Here is a 21344-nt window from a genome sequence, read left to right as displayed (position 1 = left end):
GATCATCCTTTCATAACTGATACTTTTCATTGTTAATGAAATGCGTATAAGATGCATGGGTTAGACTGTTCGACTAGAACTGGTTCCAGTCTAATTTGGCATGGTTTCTGCATGGATGTCCTTCCTGACACCAACCATTCCAAGAGTATAGTGGGTTATATATATATATGTGTGTGTGTGTGTGTGTGTGTGTGTGTGTGTGTGTATAACCAACTGCACTCTCGGAGTGGTTGGCATTAGGAAGGGCATCCAGCTGTAGAAACTAAGTCAAAATTAGACTGAGACTGGTACACCTCTCTGACTTACCAGTTCCAGTCAAACCATCTAACCCATGCCAGCATGGAAAATGAACTACAAATGATGATGATGATAATGATGATGTTGATGATGATGATGATGATGATGATAAATATGATGATGAAGAAGAACGTAAAAGAATAAGGATTTGGACCCTATCAGCACTCAGATATAATCCAAATCTGACTAACCACATTGAATGATAGGAAACATATAGAATTCTTCAAAATAAACAAATGCATGGTACTTCACTTGAGAGGTAAATCCTGACTTTGCTTTATTAGATTCCATACAGTTTCCATAGTATATATAATTAAGACATCATAATGAAGAGTGGAGAATTATACATCTTCAGAATTTGTTTATTACAATATTATTGTCATTAAATTCACATTAAATCAAGTTTGATTCTTTGGACTCTTATTGTTTGCCAAACAGGTGTACATTATTATGGTAGAGTCAGTTTAATATGAATTTAATGAGAATATTACTATAATAGACAAATCTTGAGGATGTATAATTAGCCATTCTTCTTTGTGATGTGTGTGTGTGTATACATATACATACATATATATATATATATATATATATATATATACTTAATCATATCGAAGGGAAATAGAAATTAATAGAAATTTTCACTTCCAATGGCCTAGCGTGTAAAAATTTAGTCCAAAGACTGTATATATATATATATATATACATACATATGCACACACACACACAGTGGGTTTCCAAACAGTTTCCATCTACTATGTTCCACTCACAAATTATTGGTTGATCTGAAGCTGCAGAAGACACTTCTTTAAAGTTCTGTGCCTTAGGATTGGACCCTGTACCACAAGGTTGTGAAGCATGCCACATGGCCATATATGCGTGCATGCAAGCACACATACACACACACACACAGGCACATACACAGATAGGTAGATTGACAAATAGATAGATATATAGATAGATAAATAGATAGATAGACAGATAGTTTGACAGATAGAAAGATAGTCAGATAGATAAATAGATAGATAGATAGATAAATAGATAGGCAGATAAATAGATAGATAGATAGATAGAGAGAGAGAGAAAGAGAGATTTTGACAGCTAGAAAGATAGACAGATCGAGAGCTAGATAGATAAATAGAAAATCTTCAGATTTTTCGATATGCTAGGCCACTGGTTTTAAATTGATATTAATCAAAATAATATTTTTTCACCCTTATTATTTAAATTTAGATAAATAGATAGATAGATAGATTGATAGTTCAACAGATAGAAACATAGAGAGACAGAGAGTGCAAGAGATAGAAAGATAGACAAAAAGAGAGATAGATAGATAGATAGATACATACATACATACATGCATACATACACACATACATACATAGTTAGACAGACACGAGAGTATAACGTTAGCAGCAATGAACCAGTTTTAGTGTGTCCCGTATAGTAAAATCTGTAGTAGTTGCTGTAGAAGCAGCAACAACTGCAAATGTAGTAGTAGTAGTAGTAGTAGTAGTAGTAGTAGTAGTAGTAGTAGTAGTAGTAATAGTAGTTGCTGCTGTTGTTGTTGTTGTTGCAACTTAATTACATTAGAAAACACTTTTATTTAGCTGAAACTACATCAGACTCTCGAAATTGTATTTTCCGAACAGAAATTGAGTGATTAATAAAATTTGGACTGTGTTAATTTTGTTCTTGAACAAGGAAATTGCATCATTTACCAGCAAACAACAAGGATAAAATATGTAAAAAAAAAAAAAAAATTAAAAAAAACCCATGACAACAGTGAAAAACAAACAAGCAAAAAAGAAACACCACAAGAAAACAACAAAAAAAAAATTAAAAAGACAACAAAAACAAGGTGACGTCCACAACAATAACATCAGCAATGCAACAAGATCAGTGATATCAGGAAAAATAATCTTCTGCTTAACAAACCAAATAATGTCAGTAATATAAATAATAGTGAGAACAATAAAAAATAAGGTGTCAAAGAGAGAACCTCTAAGTGGTTGCACAGTGTACTAGAAATAACAGCTAAGTTTCCCTCAAATCATACCTTAGCATCTTTGATACGGATTTGTTAGGTAATGCATACACAAACACACGAGGTAGTTTTGGTGAAGCATTGTGAGGTATAACTTTAAAGAATATAGTTGTATAAAGCCGGTACAATGTGAAATGGTACAAAGTAAACTACAAAAAGAAAAAAAATAAACAGATCAAAGCTGCAGTTTTTTACTTTGTATTTCTATACTTCGGGTTGAAGGTCTCTTCTTCAAGACATTTGGAAAAGGTCATTGCTTAGATATATGTATATATAAGTGAAATTTTTTTCATGATTTTTGTTAGTTTTAAATGCAATTAATGAGCTGATAATAAATAGAATGATGTTAAGAAAAATGAGAAAAAGAGAGAAGAAAAAGAAATACATAAGTATAAAAGATAAAAATTCTTATAATTTATAACATCAATATAATATGTGTGAGTATGTGTATCTGTCTGTCTGCCTGTCTCTGTTTCTCTCTCTATACATATATATATATATAGGGAAAGTTTACGAAAAAAACAAAAGACGAAGACAGGTGGTGTACAAAACAAACAGATGTATTAGTATAACGCTCAGGAACAGAAAATGTCTTTTACGTTTCGAGCCTACGTTCTTCTACAGAAAGGTACACAGAAAAAACAAGTAGAGAAAAAAAATGTGTGTCGTGGCTAATGATCTATCATGGCGATATATATGTATATATATATGTATATGTATATATATATGAAATTTAGATATATACATTATGAGTCGAGACAAATATCGTCAGCTGACCGGTATCTGCTACTCTAGGGCGACGAAGGACAATCATCTTGAAACACGTGTCCCTAGATGCAGCCCGGGCGGCTGGGGGTATTTGTCTCCCCTTCGTAAATGTATATAAGGACACAGGAAAAATGTGTCAAAGCCATCAGGAGGCGTCGATGGGCTAAACAGCGGTGGTGAACCCCCCTACTGTCACGTTCGTGTTAGATTGACAGTATACAACCATTCTATCGCCCCACCACCGTACATGTCTCTACGAGAGATTTAGAAATTTAGTATTTCGGATATATATATATATATATATATATCGCCCCACCACCGTACATGTCTCTATATATATATATCCGAAATACTACGCTACATTGACAAAGGGCAAATACCCTGAAACGCGTCTGTAGCTGTCTGACTGGCAGTGTGAAGCGGCTGACCTTCCTTGTTCGAAGGTTATAATGGACACAGTTTGTGTGTCAAATAGCTATCTTAAGGCGATGGCCTCATGGAGCTAATCAGCGACAGCTTTTAGTCTTATATCTATAAGACTGCCATATTAATATGGCGATAACAATATATATATATATATATATATATATATATATACCCCTTTTTTACCAGGCGGGGTATAGAGTTTCACTATACAACAATTTCCCTGTCCCTTTCCACAGTATGTTACTCTTTTATTCTTTTACTTGTTTCAGTCATTTGACTGTGGCCATGCTGGAGCACCACCTTTAGTCGAGCAAATTGACCCCAGGACTTATTCTTTGTAAGCTTAGTACTTATTCTAGCAGTCTCTTTTGCTGTATCACTAGGTTACAGGTTCATAAACACACCAGCATCTATTGTCAAGCGACGTTGGGGCGACAAACACAGACACACAAACATATACACACACATACATATACATATATATGTATATCTATATCTATATATATATATATATATACGATGGGCTTCTTTCAGTTTCCATCTACCAAATCCACTCACAAGGGTTTGGTTGGCCCAAGGCTATAGTTGAAGACATTTGCCCAGGGTGCCATGCAGTGGGACTGAACCCGGAACCATGTGGTTCGTAAGCAAGCTACTTACAACACAGTCACTCCTACGCCTATGATATTTATATTTCATATTTATTGATGTGAAATTAGATAATTAGAAATCAACATTTTCCAATATTGAGATGGCAAGCTGGTAGAATTATTATGGTGCCAGTAAAATTGCTTAGCAGCATTCCAACTGACTGTATGTTCTGCATTCAAATGCCACTGGAATCGACTTTACCTTTCATTCTTTTGAAATCGATAAAATAAATACCAGTTGAACACTGGGGTCGATATAATCAACTTATCCTCTCCTTTGACATTGCTGGTCTTGTGCCAAAGTTTGAAACCAATATTTACCAATACATTCTTTGAATTCTTGGAGCAGGAATCCTTGGAGTGTGGTTGAGAAGTTCACTGCTAAACCACTTGGTTTTATGTTTGGTCCCACTGCATGGCACCTTGGGCAAGTGTCTTGTTCTCTTGACTGAGGCCAACTAAAATCTTGTGAGTGGAATTGGTTGAGGGAAACTGAAATAAGCCCATCGTAAATGTGCATGTATATGTATTTGTGTGTGCGTGGTAGGGTTCATGTTTGAATGTGTGTGTGTGTGTGTGTGTGTGTGTGTGTTTGTGTGTGTGTATGTTTGTGTGTGTGTGTGTGTTGGTGTCTAATCATCATCCTCATCACCACCATCACCACCTTCATTATCATGATCATGATCATGATGATGATCATCATCACTGCTGCCAGTACCACTGCCCTCACCACCACCATGACTACTACGATGATGACCATGACCACAACCATGACCATGACGACCACGATGATGACCACTACCACCAACACCACCGTTATCATGATCACTAGCCATCACTCTCATCCTTGTTGCTCTCTTCACAATCATTAGCATCACCGTCATCGTTATCATTAATAGCATCCACTTCCTTCTCCTGCTTCTCCTACCGCTCATCACTGCCACCACACTGCCATCGTCATCATCATTGTTGTCATCACTACAACAACCATTGTCATCTTAATCAACGATGACCACAACACCAACAGTTAAACTGTAAATGCAAAATAAAACAGCTCCAATGTAATTTTTAGAAAATTAAAAACTTAAAATACGAGGAAAAAAAAGCAAGCAGATATTTTATGCAATCATTATAACAGTGACAAAAAAAAAAAACAGAATAAAACAAAACAATTTAAACAGAAAAATAGCAAAAACAATTATCAAAAATAACAAAAATATCCAACATAATCAGACCCTCACAACAGCAAAAAAAAAACAATAAAAAAAACAACAAAGCTAAAAAAAAAACAATACATTGAAGTACATACATAGAACAATAACAACAACAAAACTGCATTTCGCAGAATTATCATTGTCATCATCATTGCCATCATTGTCATTGTCGTCGTCATCGTCATCATCTTTGTTGTCATCATCATCAGTGTCATCATCATTACCATTGTCATCATCATAGCCAACCCCATGACGATGATCATCATCATCGTCATCATCGTCATCATCATCATCGTCATCATCGTCATCATCATCATGTCATTTATCATCATCGTCATCATCATTGTCATAGTCATCATAACCATCCTCATCATCATCATTGTCATCATCACTATCATCATGATCATCATCACCATCATCATCATCTTCATCACCATCATCATAATCATTATCACCGACATCACCATCATTGACATCATCATCATTATCATCATTAGCATTGTCTTCTTCATTATCATCATCTTTGTCGTCATCATCATCATCATCATCATGACATTGAAAAAGCAGCCTGGGAAAAAACTGATAAAAATTCTCAAATTTGGTTGTTGTGGTTGAGGGGGTGGTATGGTGGTACAGAAAAAAAATATCTCTCCCCACAAAAAAAAAAGACAAAATGAGATGATTTATAAATGTTTGTTAATGGATCATTTCCTTTCAAGAAGAAAAAAAAAGGAAAAGAATCTATTTCCCTGGCTTTGTGCAGCAGCTCTAATAATCTGCCACCCATTCCCTCCTCTTCCTTCCTGGCCAACCCCGCCATCTATCCACCCCACAATACTCTCAATTCCACCACAGCAGCATGTGAGGTGTCATCGTTTAATGTGCAAGGCATAAACTCTAAAAACGGTATCGGAAATATTTCCTCGTGAAAGTGATTTATCGATTCCTGCTCGTCCCCTCTCTCACCCTCTCACTCTTTCTCTCTCTCTCTTTCTCTTTCTCTCATTAAATACGGCTAAAGGTCGGCCATCTTGTTCGCCACCGTTGACAACTTTCGGTGGAAAACTCGGGAGTCTTGACTTGAAACTTCGACATGTGTTGTAACATGTGATTGCAGTCACTGACAATTAGAATTGATTTACAGGTGCTTGCCGTACACAGGTGGCGGTGGTGGCGGCGGCGGTGGCGGTGGTGGTTGTGGTAGGTGTGATGGTGGTGGTCCTGGTCTTGGTTGTGGTGATGCTGGCGGTTGAGGATGGTTGGGGATTGTGGAAAGGATGGTCATGTTGCTGATTATTGTGGTGGTGCTGGTGGTGGCCATGATGATGGTCATTAATGATGGCGGCGGTGGTGGTGGTGGTGGTGATGGTGGTGATAATGGCGATGGCTTTGGAGGTATTTGTTATGGTGATGCTTGTGGTGGTGATGGCAGCTGATGGTAATAGGTTTGTTATGATGATGATGGTGGTCATGATAATAATGGTTGGTGGTTGTGGAAGTGATGGTCATGTTGGCAATAGTAGTGATGATGATGGTGTTGGTTGTAGTGATGGTGATGGTGGCAATGGTAGATGTGGAAGTTATGGTTGTGGTCACGATGTATGTCATAGTAGAGCTTGTGATGGTGGCAAGGGTGGTAGTGGTAGCAGTGGGTGGTAGTGGTTGTGGTGGGGGGTAGCAGCAGTGGGGGTGGTAGTGGTGTTGGTGTTGGTTGTGATGGTGGCAATATTGGTGTTGGCTGCGGAAGTGATGGTCGTGGTTGGCAGTGATGTTTTCCGTCATGCTCAGGATAGTGGCAGTGATGGTAGGTGTTGTTGTTGGTGATGGTGGTGGTAGTGGTGGTTGTGTTGGTGATGGTTGTGGTAGTAACTGCATAGGTGATGGCTGTGGTGGTGATGGTGGTATAGATGATAGCAGTGGTTATGGTGTTGATGGTAGTGGTGGTGGTGGTGGTGGTGGTGGTAGCAGTAGTGGTTACAGAGGTAGTGGAGACTGGTTGTAGTTGCAGTTGTACTTGATGTAGTTGTTGTTGGTGATGGTGGTGATAGACAATAAGTTGGTGGTAATTGTAGTTGTGGTGGTGATGGTGGTGGTGATGGAGTTGTGCTGATTGTGATGGTGGTGGTAGTGGTAGGGTTGACTACAATGGTGGTGGTGATGGCGTCAGGGATTTTCATTGTAGATGGTGATGACGATGATGGTAGTGTTACTGATTATTGATCGTGATAGTTATGACAGTGGTAGTACAGATTGTTGTTGTTATGATGGTGGTCGTGGTTGTGGTTATTGTAGTTGGTGGTTGATTGTAGTTGTGGTTATTGTGGTTAGTAGTTATAATGTTGGTGGTGAGGGTAGTTGTTCTAGTGGAGGTTATTGTGATGTCTGTGGCAGTTGTGATGGATATAGGGGTTGGTAAACACATCCATTTTAGATCAGTTATCCTATCCAAAATGGACAACATAGTTACCAACATCTCATACTGGAGCACTTGAAGAATTGTGAATTTTTTTCCACGTCAAAATTTGATACATATAAAAAATGTTACACTTCTCTGATGGCTTGACAATACATCTTGATTATGTAATTTGCATTATGTTACCAATAATGACCTTACGCTAATGAAACCTACGTAAGACTGTGAAATAAAATATCTTATAAACAATTTCTCATGTTATGTTTTACTTATAAATATACATACATATTTATATGAGTGTGTGCATGTGTGTATGTATGTCTGTGTGTGAATATATATATACACATACAATTTATTATTATATAATTTCTTAGGGAAAAGGCATTGAAGAAGTTTAATGAAGAGCACCCAGCCATTCTTGACCCTCACAGTGTTGCTCCTCTTGATCGGTCGAGAATCAGAAAGAACAAATCTGAAAAGTCTGTGGAGAAAGCCCCTAAAGTAAGTCCTTTCATTTAAGGAAAATTGCTAACGAATCAAAGAAATACAAACAGAGGTGCAAAACATAGTTTCAGAGCTAAAAATAATAGCTAATTTGTGACAGATTTTTTTTTTTTTAATAAAAGCAGACATTCGATGATATATTCCAAAATACATTCTATCAGCTATAAAAGAAGTTAAGCCCCCCACAGAATTTTTACGGCTGTAATGCCTCTGCATGATCAGTGGTGGCCTGGGGGTTAAACAACATTGTAAACACTGCCACAATCATCATTGCCACCACAACTACCATCGCCACAATCACAACCACCACCAACCCCTCCACCCCACCACCTCCACTTCTACCCCTCCACCCCACCCAGCCCTCCACTCCACCCACCCCTCCAACTCTCTACACCACCACCAACCACCGCGACGACAACGACGACGACGACCACCACCTTTCTAACTCTCTGTCTTTCTATTTGTCTTTCTAATTCTCTCTCTGTCTTTCTGTCTTTCTCTCTAACTCCCTGTCTCTGTTTGTCCATCTGACTTTGTCTGCCTGTCTCTCTCTCTCTTTCTCTATCTCTTTTATCCAACAGGGCTACCCACATAATCTCCTCTTCAGCAAGACACCTACCTCTATCCCTCTATTTTTTTTTTTAACTTCTCATCACCTGACACAAAGTAACTTCCCTTAATATTGCTCTTCCTCCCAGTTGAGGGTTCGTCATTTGGCGAGTTACTTGGTGACCCTACCAGTGCTGGTGCCACATGAAAAGTACCTAATACACTCTGTAAAGTGGTTGGCATTAAGAGGGGTACCCAGTCATAAAAACCACGCTAAAGCTGACAATAGAGCTTGGTGCAATCTTCTGGCTTGCCAGCTCCTGTCAAACCATCCAAACCATGCCAGCATGGAAAAGGAATGTTAAATGAAGATGATGATGATGATAATATGCCTAAACAAGAAGCTTTTGTAAGCTTTCATTTTTTTTTCTTTTTGCATTTGTTCTAAAATATTTTCTTCATATTTTCTCTCTTGGAACATTTTATCAAAGGAAATAGAATATAATGGCTATCAGTTTCCTGCTCAAATGAATACTGTTCATGCTGTTTCAAAAGTGCTTAATCAAAAGCCTCATAAGTTGTGCACCAAGGATTTAAAAAACAGTAAGGAACCTCTATATTAATATATCATTCTTAAATGCTTGTGACCTGATATTTTTCTTTGTCTTTCATTTTGCCATATCTGATAAGCCTCAAGCCACAGTTGATCCAGGGATCAAATTTTCATTTGTTCAATAATTGAATCATTCTTAGATATTTATATAAACTGTAAATGCTTCCTAAACCATAAGAAGTTTTTTTCTTCGCCAGGATTTAACCCCAATTTCATGGCATTAAGAAAGTAAATGAGAAATGACTCCTTGGGAAAACTGCCAAATGGCCTTCATTTAAGACAGGATTACGGTTGCTATTTCAGGAAGATTTAGCTACTTTATAGAGACATCAGTATTTAAGACAAGAGTATGTGATTTTGAGGGAGATTTGATAGCTATTTCAGGAAGATTTAGCTACTGCATTGAGGCGTTAGCATTGAACCATGATCTCTTAAGTTGCTTTTTTTGTTGTTTAGCTCTAGTTCAACAAAGTCTTTCCAACCATGACCACTTAATTTTCTATGCAGTAAGTAGGACTACATTATCTAATGTGGCCCTTTCTTATTTAAGACAGAGATAGTAGGGTGTAATTTGAGGGAGATTTGGCTATTGTTTCTAGTGGATAGAATGACTATACTACATGTAGGATTACTTGTTACTTTGAGTTTCCACCGATGGTTCATAAAACCTCAGACGAACAAGGAATGGAGAATGGGAAGTTACGAGAGTAACATATATACATACATACATACATACATACATACATACATACATACATACAATATATATATATATATATATATATATATATTATATATATATATATATATATATATACATATATATATACATATATATACATACCCAATTTATATATATATGTGTTGTCAGAGTCATATTTAGAAGGAAAACATGTCTGGAGTTGAGTAGATCCAGATTCATTGAGAGTAAAAATGATAGATATAAAAGAATGTAATTGAAATCTGACGGAAATTGAAGCAAATATATTCGTCTCGTTTTATTTAATGTCAGCATGTTTTCTCATTGATATTATCATCTCCTGAATTCATTAGAGATTCACAGAAATCCGATTTGGTGTAGACAGATGCTTCCCTTTCATACTGACCAGATAAATTGGATTTCGCTGTATTAATGTTGAAGAAATGACTGAGAAGAAGAACCAACCAGGTAGATCATTGGTGAAGCAAAATTGTTGTGTTTCATAATAACTATTAAAGAGGCATGGCTGTGTGGTAAGATGGTTGTTTCTCAACCACAAGGTTCTGGGTTCAGTCCTACTGCATGGCACCTTGGGCAAGTGTCTTCCACTATAGCCCTGTGCTGACAAAAATGTTGTGTGTGGTTTTGGTAAACAAAAACAATTATATATCTGTTATATCGGAAATCTGCAATGGCTCCATAACTACTATCTTGGCTACAACTTTGGAGCCTTAGTAATCCGTTACAGCATTTACCTAGTGTTGTGACCCCTTCGCATCGAAGACTGGTGATTGTCATGCGCTGACGACGGTTAAAAATCCAGAAACCCAGGTCTGTGTGTATCACGTCATGTCGACGATGGGAAGGATGGCTTCCCTTTGCAAATACTGATAGGGCACAAAAAGTGTGTCAATAGCCAGCTGGAGAAGATGTTCTCTTGGGGCTACAAGCTACAGTCGCATCCACTCTTAGTGGTTAGCCACATTTAAGTGGCAAATATACATCGCATATACCTCATTCAGAGATTTATTATATATATATATATATATATATATATATATATATATTGTTATATTTCGGAATGGTCATATTGCCAGTTTAGCCAATAAAAACACACGCACTATATATTTGGTGTTATTTTGCTTCAGTGATATTTATTTTTTACATTAATCTTAATCTTATTTCGGCCAAAGCTCTTTCGTCACACTCCTGTGACCGCATCAGTGGTCCTTTGTTTTCTTCTCACTTATTTGTGTCTCTCCTTACTAACCGTCAGCCATTTTGTATTTCTATTGTATGTCTTCATTTGCGCATGCTTATATCTCTATGGCTAAACTGGCAATATGACCATTCCGAAATATAACAATATCTGTTTCAACACACGACTTCACATAAAAAATCTTGCACAACAAATATTTAAACGTATATATATATATATATATAAGTTAAAACCTTATTTAGCCCCTTTTAACATTCAGACTCCTCTGTCAAATGTAATGCTTATTCATTCTCATTGTTACAATTAATCATGCATTATCTCATAACTTAAAGATTTCAAAGATAAATTCAAAACTTTTAGAATGACATTGTAGGATAGGTGTAAGAGGCCAAGTTCTGACAGTTTGAACATGAGACAGGTAGAAAATTTTCAGTTGTATATGACCGGTTTAAGCGCTAAAGGGTTAAAATCTGTATTGTATAAATGTTATGCATTAACTTCGTTTATTTGGTAATTTAGGATGCTAATTTTTGTTTATGTGTTTTGGAAGTGTCTTATACTTTGTAATGGTTTATTGATTTTTTTTTTATAGTTTTGTGGAAAGGAAAACAGAATGATAGTGAGTCAAGGCATGTTAAGGTAAGTGGAAGCTTCTCTTAGATGACTGAGTGTAATTTTTAAATGCTTTGATACTTTGATGCCATTTGGACTGAACTAGGAAACGAGTGTGTGTGTGTGTGTGTGTGAGAGAGAGAGAGAGAGAACGAGAGAGAAAGAGAGAATGAGAGTGAAAGAGAGAATGAGAGAGGGGGAGAGTGAGAAAAAGAGGGAGAGGGAGAAGAGAGAGAATGAAAGAGAAAGTGAGAGGAAAAGAAATGGGGGGAGAAAGAGGAAGGGAGAGAAGGAGAATGAGAGAAGAAAGATAGCGAGAGACACAAATACAGAGAGGGGAGGAGAGAGACAAATAGATTGAGGGGGAGTGAGAGAAAGGGACACAGACAGAGAGTGTGAAAGACCATAAATGAAACAGAGAGTAAGAGAAAGTCAGAGAGAGACAGACAGATAGAGAGAGAAGGAGAAGGAGAGGGAAAGATAAAAGGAGAATGAGAGAAAGAGAGATGGAGAGAGAGGAAGCTTCTGGATAGTTATTCAACCTGGGAGAAGTAGCAGCTAATTCTCCCTCAAATCATGGAGTCACCATATTAAACAATAGAATGGTAAGAGTAATTTTAGGCACATCACATCTGGAAAATAGAAAAAAGAAAAGAAAAAGACAAGATGACCATGCTTTGAAAGCCTTCAGTCACAGGCCTTGTCTACCAAGGTTGACCAGGGGGAGTGGTTGGCCCTCTTTGAGCACCTTCTGTCATCATTACCTTTCTTGGTACCAACTTGTCTGAGATCATCCTTGTTCCATGATACAAATCTCCCTGTTTTCAAGTGATATGAATTAAAACTTCCCATCAAAATTCCGTGTTGATTTATGCTCTGCAAAACACCAATTTAATAATGCCAAAGTTATTTTACTAAATTCTTTATCATTTTCAAAATTAATTGAAAGATTGGCATTGTATTTCGACTAAAATATGGTAACTAAACGATTAATGCCAACAACAATATCAGTAACAGCAACAGCAACTACATGAAAATAACTTGGGGTTTTCATGTAACATTATGAAGTGATGAGCATTGCAGTTTGTATCACGACTAAAATAGAAAAATAAATGTGAGATCCGCTCTCTTATTAGGTTGCTATGGAAATAGGATAAAATTCCTTCTCGAGTCATATTGACTTTATAGGGTTGGTTTCCAGTATGCATGGTGTATATATTTCCCTCTGGATGGGATGTCAGGCCATTGCCCGATTTACTCATCTTTGCCAGTGGAGTGGACTGGAGCAATGGGGAATGAAGTGTTTTGCTCAAGGACACAATGCGTCACCCAGTCCAGGATCAAAATCACAATCTGACACTCATAAGTCCAACGCCTTATTCAGAAAGCCTCGTACCTCCACTTTGGCTTCTATGACTCAGATATGACAGAGGTTGACAATTATCGGAACTTGAGAGCACTTTCCAAAGAAATTCAACTGATGCTCATCCATCTTTGGATAAAGATGTTAATTTCTGGCTTTTTGTCAAATACATTCTTTCAAGAATTACTTCATCCAATATTCTTTTATTCTTTTACTTGTTTCAGTCATTTGACTGTGGCCATGCTGGAGCACCACCTTTAGTCGAGCTAATTGATTCCAGGACTTATTCTTTGTAAGCTTAGTACTTATTCTATCGGTCTCTTTTGCCGAACCATTAAGTTACGGTGACGTAAACACAACAGCATCAGTTGTCAAGCAATGTTGGGGGGACAAACTCACATACAATCATATACACACGCATACATATATACATATATACAATAGGCTTCTTTCAGTTTCCGTCTACCAAATCCATTCACAAGACTTTGGTTGGCCCCAGGCTATAGTAGAAGACACTTGCCCAAGGTGCCATGCAGTGGGACTAAACCTGTAATTATGTGGTTGGTAAGCAAACTACTTACCACACAGCCACTCCTGCGCCTATGCTACTTTGTTCTTCATAACTGGTTAGAGTGTTGGATTCATGACTGTAAGATAGTGGTTTCAGTCCCAGGACCAAGCGATCCATTGTGCCCTTGGAGCAAAACACTAACTTTCTTGTTACTCCAGTCCACTCAACTTTAGAAATGAGTTTAGCCTGAAGACAGATGGGCTTCACCATGCTTTCTTGCCCTAGATACACTGCATAGCTGCTGTACGCCAATGACACCCTGGGGGTTAAGGGACTTGTCAATTGTCAAATTTATCAGTTTGGCAAAAGAAACCAATAGAAAATATGTTGTGATCAATTCATTCGACTAAAAGTTCTTTGAGGCAGTGCCCCATCATGGCCACAGTCTAATAGCTGAAATGGGTAAAAGAAAAAAGGGAAAACACTACTACTAATAATAATTTCTTTTATATTTTACTAAGGGAACAGATGATATTAAGGGACAGAGAATATACTACAGCACTCTGTTGGTTACGACGACGAGGGTTCCAGTTGATCTAATCAACGGAACAGCCTGCTCGTGAAATTGGCATGCAAGTGGCTGAGTACTCCACAGATATGTGTACCCTTAATGTAGTTCTTGGGGAGATTCAGCATGACAGAGAGTGTGACAAAACTGGCCCTTTGAAATACAGGTACAACAGAAACAGGAAGAAAGAGTGAGAGAAAATTGTGGTGAAAGAGTACAGCAGGGTTTGCCACCAACCCCTGCCAGAGCCTCATGGGGCTTTGAAGTGTTTTTGCTCAATAAACACTCATAATGCCCGGTCTAGAAATCAAATCCACGATCCTATAACTGCGATTCCGCTGCCCTAACCACTGGGCCATTACACCTCCACAGACGATACAAAGACAGGCATGAAGTATGGGGATTTGCATAGAATGAAATGGTTTTAATAAAAAAAGCATACTTGGTATACAGAATTACCTAAAGTAATGAATGCAAATATACATGGTATACAGCAAACCTCCTGATATTGGAGGACTTGTAGAGTCAATCAAGGAACCCCACTATCCTTGAGCATTAGGGCCAAGTTCTCTCTTCAACTTTTACTCTCTCATTTAGGGAATAATGATACTAATAATAAACCAAAATGTTCTAATTAAGGCAGTTACCTTTGAGAACTCCATACAACAGCTGATCAAAGAAGAACGGCAAAATCAACTGCGTTGGCAGAAGAAGGTTGGTGAAGATGCCATGAGTGCAGAATCAAAGCTCATTGAACAGGATTATTGGAAACAGCTCTGGGAAAACCATAAAGTAAGATTTTGAAAATGAATAAAATATTTTGTGAAAAATTTTTTTTCTTTTCCTGAATATTTGTCAAATTTTATTTCACAAATTGTTAAATTTAAATGCTTGGTTGATCGGATCAACTGAAAGCCTCATTGTTGTAATCGACAAAGTGCCAGTCATTATATATATATATATACATACATCTATATATATATACATATATATATATATATATATATAATATATATATATATATATATATATATTATATATATATATATATATATACACATATATATACATATATATATATAATAACTGGTACTCTATTGGTTATGATAACGAGGGTTCCAGTTGATCCGATTAACCAAGCATTTAAACCTAAAGATTTGTGAAATATATATACATACATGCACACTTACACACACACATATATATGCATATATATGTATGTATATATATATATATATATATATATATATATATACTACAAAATTAGAAAATGGAGAATATATATTATATTTTATATTTTATATTTCTATTTCCTTGTCTAATTATATTTACAATATATTTTGTATATGCCTTTGCTGTTATGTAATGGTGTAATAAAGTATTGATTGGGTATCATCTGATGGTTGATGTTTGATTGATTTAAGTATGTTTCTCCATTTTCTAATTTTGTAGTATTAATTTACGGTAATATTTTTACCTTTGCCCACATAATACAGTAGATGAATTAATTGCTTGGCAATTTTTAACATTTATGTATTAGTCTTGTTGGGTACCTCTCTAGCAGTATATTGGATATATGTTATCCCATGGTGGGTTGAATTTTCAACCCCTATCTCATTTTATATATATATATATATATATATATATATATATATATGTATATATACATTCATACACACACACACACACACATATTGAGTATGTATGTATATACACACACAACATAACAACATATGTGTGTGTATCTGTGTGTGTGTGTATATATATATATATATATATATATATATATCTATAACTCCAAAAGTTTTCTATTCTTGCTCTGTTTATTCCTCATGTTCCTTTCTGTTGAAGAGTGTAGGCTCGAAACATAAAAGACTTTCTCACCTTCCCGAGCATTAAACTAATACACATGTCTTCGTCTTTTGTTTTTCTGTAAATTTCAACTGTATATGTATGTGTATATATATATATATAATATATATATATATATAAGCACATGGCTTTAATAGTTACTATATTCACCTTCCAATCGTAAGGTTATGAGTTCAGTTCTTGGTGATGTGTTGTGTCCTTGAGCAAGATACTTTATTTCATGTTGCTCCAGTCCATTTAGCTAGCAAAAGTGAGTAGTACCTGTAATTCAAAGGGGCCAGCCTTGTCACATTCCGTGTCATGCTGAATCTTCCTCAGAACTACATTAAGGGTACACGTGTCTGTGGAGTGCTCAGCCACTTGCACCTCAATTTCATGAGCAGGCTGTTCCATTAATCGGATCTATTGGAACCCTTGTCATTGTCACCAACGGAGTGCCAGTTATTATATATATGTATGAGTGTGTGTGTATATATATATATATGTATGTATATATATTTATGTATGTATGCGTGGCACCTTGGGTAAGTGTCTTCTTCTGTAGCCTCGGGCCGACCAAAGCCTTGTGAGTGGATTTGGTAGACGGAAACTGAAAGAAGCCCGTTGTGTATATATATATATATATATATATATATATATATAACAACAATACGGCACAATTATTTCACCTCAATTGGCCCCGCTCTCTTTAACATTACACCAAAACACATTAAAACAGAAACTGACCCTATAGGGTTCAAGAAGTCTTTGGACAGATTCCTTCAAGAAATCCCGGATAAACCCCCTACACCCGGATATGTCTCTGTAAACAATAACTCTCTACTTGAGTGGGCCATAGTGCCCAAATTCTGATTTGAAAGACTTCACCAGGTGGTGCTATTAAGTTAGACATGGCCTGGGCCAATAATGGCCGAAACCTATCAAAGTATCAAAGTATATATATATATATATATATATGCATGTGTGTGTTTGTGTGTCTGTGTTTGTCCCCCTAGCATTGCTTGACAACCGATGCTGGTGTGTTTATGTCCCCGTTACTTAGCGATTCGGCAAATGAGACCAATAGAATAAGTACTGGGCTTACAAAAGAATGAGTCCCGGGGTCAAGTTGCTCGATTAAAGGCGGTGCTCCAGCATGGCCGCAGTCAAATGACTGAAACAAGTAAAAGAGTAAAAGAGAGAGTATATATATATATATATATTCACACACAGATACACACACAAAGTTGCAAAATCTTGTAGCTATGGTGTTGCATTCATGATCTCAAGAATGTGTCTTTGATTCCTTGACTGGGTCTGCATTGTGTTCTTGAGCAGAACCCTTTATTTCACATTCCTCCAGTCCACTTAACTGTAAATGGGTGTCACTGGCATTCAGTTTAAAGGGAATGTCAGCCTACCCTCCTATCCAACAGGGTACTATCCTTCGAAAGCCACAACAATGCCAGCGGCATATAAGAACATTTGATAGTTTGGTCAATAATAGTGATGGATCTTTACCTTTTGACTGACAGATTTAAAAAAGTTACCTTCCCAAGTCATGCTGACTCATAAGGGCTGGTTTCAGTGGCATATATATTCTGCACCTGGATGAGATGATAGTCTCTCACAGGATTACTTCCTTTTGCCAGCTGAGTGGACTGGAGCAATGTGAAATGAAGTGTTTTTGCTCAAAAACACAATGTGTTGCCTGGTTCAGGAATTGAAACCACAATCTTACAGTCACGAGTCTAACACCCTAACCACTAAGCCATGTGCCTCCACTACTCACTCATGGTGGGTTGTGCTGGGACTGAACCCAAAACCATGTGGCTGGGAAGCAAACTTCTTAACCATACACCCATGCTTGCATATGTTATACTTTTTTGTTTTCCTTTATTGCTTGATTCATCATCATCATCATTTAGCATCCATTGTCCCTGTTGGCATGGGTTGGACAGTTTGACCAGGGCTGGTAAGCTGAGGGGCTGCACCAGACACCAGTCTGTTTTGGCCTGGTTTCTATGACTGAATGCCCTTCCTGAAGCCATCCACTCCAAGAGTGCAATGCATGATTTTACATGCAACTGGCACAAGTGCCAGTTGTGTGACACCCAGTATCTGCCATGACTCATTTCACTTGGCTTGATGGAAATTTTCGTCCATGTTTGTTCTTTTTTTATTTTTGTGCCTAAGAATGATTTTTTTGGTGAATTCAGATTTTCCCTGTTTTGCTTCTTTCCTTACAGTCCCGATTCAATCATGATCCTCGAAACTATTCCCATGAGACCGAGCAGTTTTATAGAAGAACAATGCGCATATATGACGAGGTAAGTTTTTTAAGTTCTATATTTGAGAGATGAGGAATTATGTACATTATGTACATTATTTACATTTGACGGATTTTTGTCCTCATCTTGTTTGTTGGTAGCACAACATTTCAGCTGATATACACTCCAGCCTTCATCAGGTGTCTTGGGTAAATTTCAAACTTTGGTTCTCATTCCTAAGGTATTTTTTCGATGTTGTTATTATTACTATTATTCAGGTCACTGCTTGGAATCGAACTCGGAATCCTGGGGTTAGTAGTCCACGTTCTTAACCACTATGCCATAGCCTGTGGTTTAGAACCTGGGCTACTAACCCCAAGATTCCGAGTTCGATTCCAGGCAGTGATCTGAATAGTGATAATAATAATAATAATAATAATAATAATAACATTGAAAAAATACCTTACGAATGAGAACCCAGGTTCGAAATTTCTCCAAGAAACCTGATGAAGGCTGGAGGGTCAGCGGAAACATTGTGTTAACGACAAGCAAGATGAGGACAAATATCCGTCAAATGTAAATAATGTAAGTCTTTTAAGGTACTGTTTTCCTTATCAGCTCACCTGTTCCTCTCATCTATCTTGTTACCTCTCTCTCCCACCTTCTTTTCCTCTCTTTCCCTCTCCCTCTTCCTCTCTGTTCCTCTACCTCCTCCTCCCTTTCTCTCTCTCCCTCTGACTGGATAAGTAGGTACTTCCTCTTTAACAAGATACCTGTTTCTGCCTCTCTATCTGTCTTGCTCAAAAACACAACACACAGCCCAATCCAGGAACCGAACTCACTACCTCATGATTGTGAGTTTCATGCTCTAACCACTGAGCCATGTACTATCTTAAATATACCTACATACATACATCTTTCTCTCTCTCTCTCTTTCTCTCTTTTTCTGCAAGACACTTGCTCCTCTCTCTCTATCATAGTTTCTTATGCCTTATTACTATTCCCTACTTTGTTGAAGGGTCTTCCCTGTCTTGTGGATATATGGTGACCCCACCAGTGTTGGTGCTGGGGACAAAAATACATGCAGTGCATTCTTTTGAAGTGATTGGCATTAAGAAAGGACATCCATCTGTCGAAACCATGCCAAAGCAGATTTTGGAGCTTGGTGCAGCCCTCTGGCTAGTCAGTTCATGTCAGACTGTCCAACCCGTGCCAGCATGGAAAAAAAGGGACGTTAAATGAGGAAGATGACGATGATGACTATGGTGATGATGATGATGATAATGATGATGATGATGATGATGATGATGATGATGATGATGATTACGATGATGATTATGATGATGATGTTGATGATATATATATATATATATATACAAAGGCCTTCTTTCAGTTTCTCTACCAGATCCACTCACCATCATCCTGATCATCATCATCATCCTCATCATCATTGTCTTGATGTCCACTTTTACATGCTTTCACGGGTCCAACAATATTTGAATATTTGCTGACTGTACTTCAATAGAATTACAGTGATGGAAAGGTTGAAATCTAAGAAGTTGAATTCATAAAGAAGGAAAGAAGTGTATTTGAAAATCACATGAAACGATGTCATGGCTCTATGCCCTGCTCATGCATTCTCCACTTGGCGAAACTAATTTCTCTGAAGTTTCCACGGATCACCTGCAATTAATGCTCGTGACTTAATTAACGTATTACCGTGTGTCGTTGTCATCATCATCATCATCATCGTCGTCATCACTTACTTGTGCTTTACTTCTGATGCATAATAATCCATGTAGTCTGGTCTTTTACATGCACAGACAGACGTACAGAGGTAAAAAAGAAAAAAGTGGGAGAAGAAAGGGAGAAAAAGGGAGAAAAAGAAAAACAAGAACGCAAAACAACCCCCCCCTCCCCGGTTGGTAATGGAAGCGTAAACAAAAAATTCTTCAATGGATGTTGTCATTGAAGAGTTATGAGTTATTTGTGTGTGTGTGCCTGTGTGTCTAGATGTGTGTGTATGTGTCTGCCTGTGTGCATGCATGTGTGTGTATCTGTGTGTGTGTGTGTGTGTGTATATATATATGTATACATATAACCACTCTATGAGTGTAGTGGTTACTTTTTACATACCACTGGCATGGGTGCCAGTTATGTAACATCAATATCGACCGTAACTATGATCTCCCTTGGCTGGACGGGTCTTCTCATGCATGGTATATCACCAAAGATCTCGGTCACTTGTCACTGCCTCTGTGAGCCCTAATGTTCGAACAGTGCTTTTTACATACCACTGGCATGGGTGCCAGTTATGTAACGTCAATATCGACCGTGACTATGATCTCCCTTGGCTGGATGGGTCTTCTCAGGCATGGTAATGCCACTAGCATGGGTGCCATTTATGTAATGCCAGCATCGGACATGACTATGATCTCACTTGACTTGAAAGGTTTTCTCAAGCACGGTATATTGCCAGTGGTTTCCATCACTCGTCACTGCCTCTGTGAGGCCTAATGTTCGAACAGTGCTGTCTTCATGCCACTGGCATGGATGCCGGTTATGCGACACTGGAGCAATAGTTGTGGCCAATGCCACTGTTACATGTCTGGCACTCATGCTGGTGGCATGTGACAAGTACCCTTTGAATGATGGGCGATATGCCGGGCTTGAGAAGACCCATCAAGCCAAATTGAATTACAGACATGGCCGATCCCTGTGTCATGAACTGGCACCCATGTGCCACATACATATATACTATATATGCACACT

At 37.6% G+C, this 21344-nt stretch overlaps 1 protein-coding gene across 1 annotated transcript in view; it reads left to right on the top strand.

The window, feature by feature from the left end:
• Window positions 1-21344, top strand: part of LOC115219678 (cilia- and flagella-associated protein 221-like) — a 160125-nt gene that overhangs the window by 105452 nt on the left and 33329 nt on the right. The window contains exons 7-11 of the mRNA XM_036509463.1: window positions 8187-8313; window positions 9357-9468; window positions 11990-12036; window positions 15091-15243; window positions 18552-18632. Of these exons, the coding sequence (XP_036365356.1) occupies window positions 8187-8313; window positions 9357-9468; window positions 11990-12036; window positions 15091-15243; window positions 18552-18632 (520 nt within the window). The remainder of the gene's footprint in view (window positions 1-8186; window positions 8314-9356; window positions 9469-11989; window positions 12037-15090; window positions 15244-18551; window positions 18633-21344) is intronic.

Source organism: Octopus sinensis, linkage group LG15, assembly GCF_006345805.1.
Source record: "Octopus sinensis linkage group LG15, ASM634580v1, whole genome shotgun sequence".
Classification (NCBI taxonomy): Eukaryota; Metazoa; Mollusca; class Cephalopoda; order Octopoda; family Octopodidae; genus Octopus; species Octopus sinensis.
Note: the sequence above shows the minus strand (reverse complement) of the source record. Positions and strands in the feature narration are given on the sequence as shown.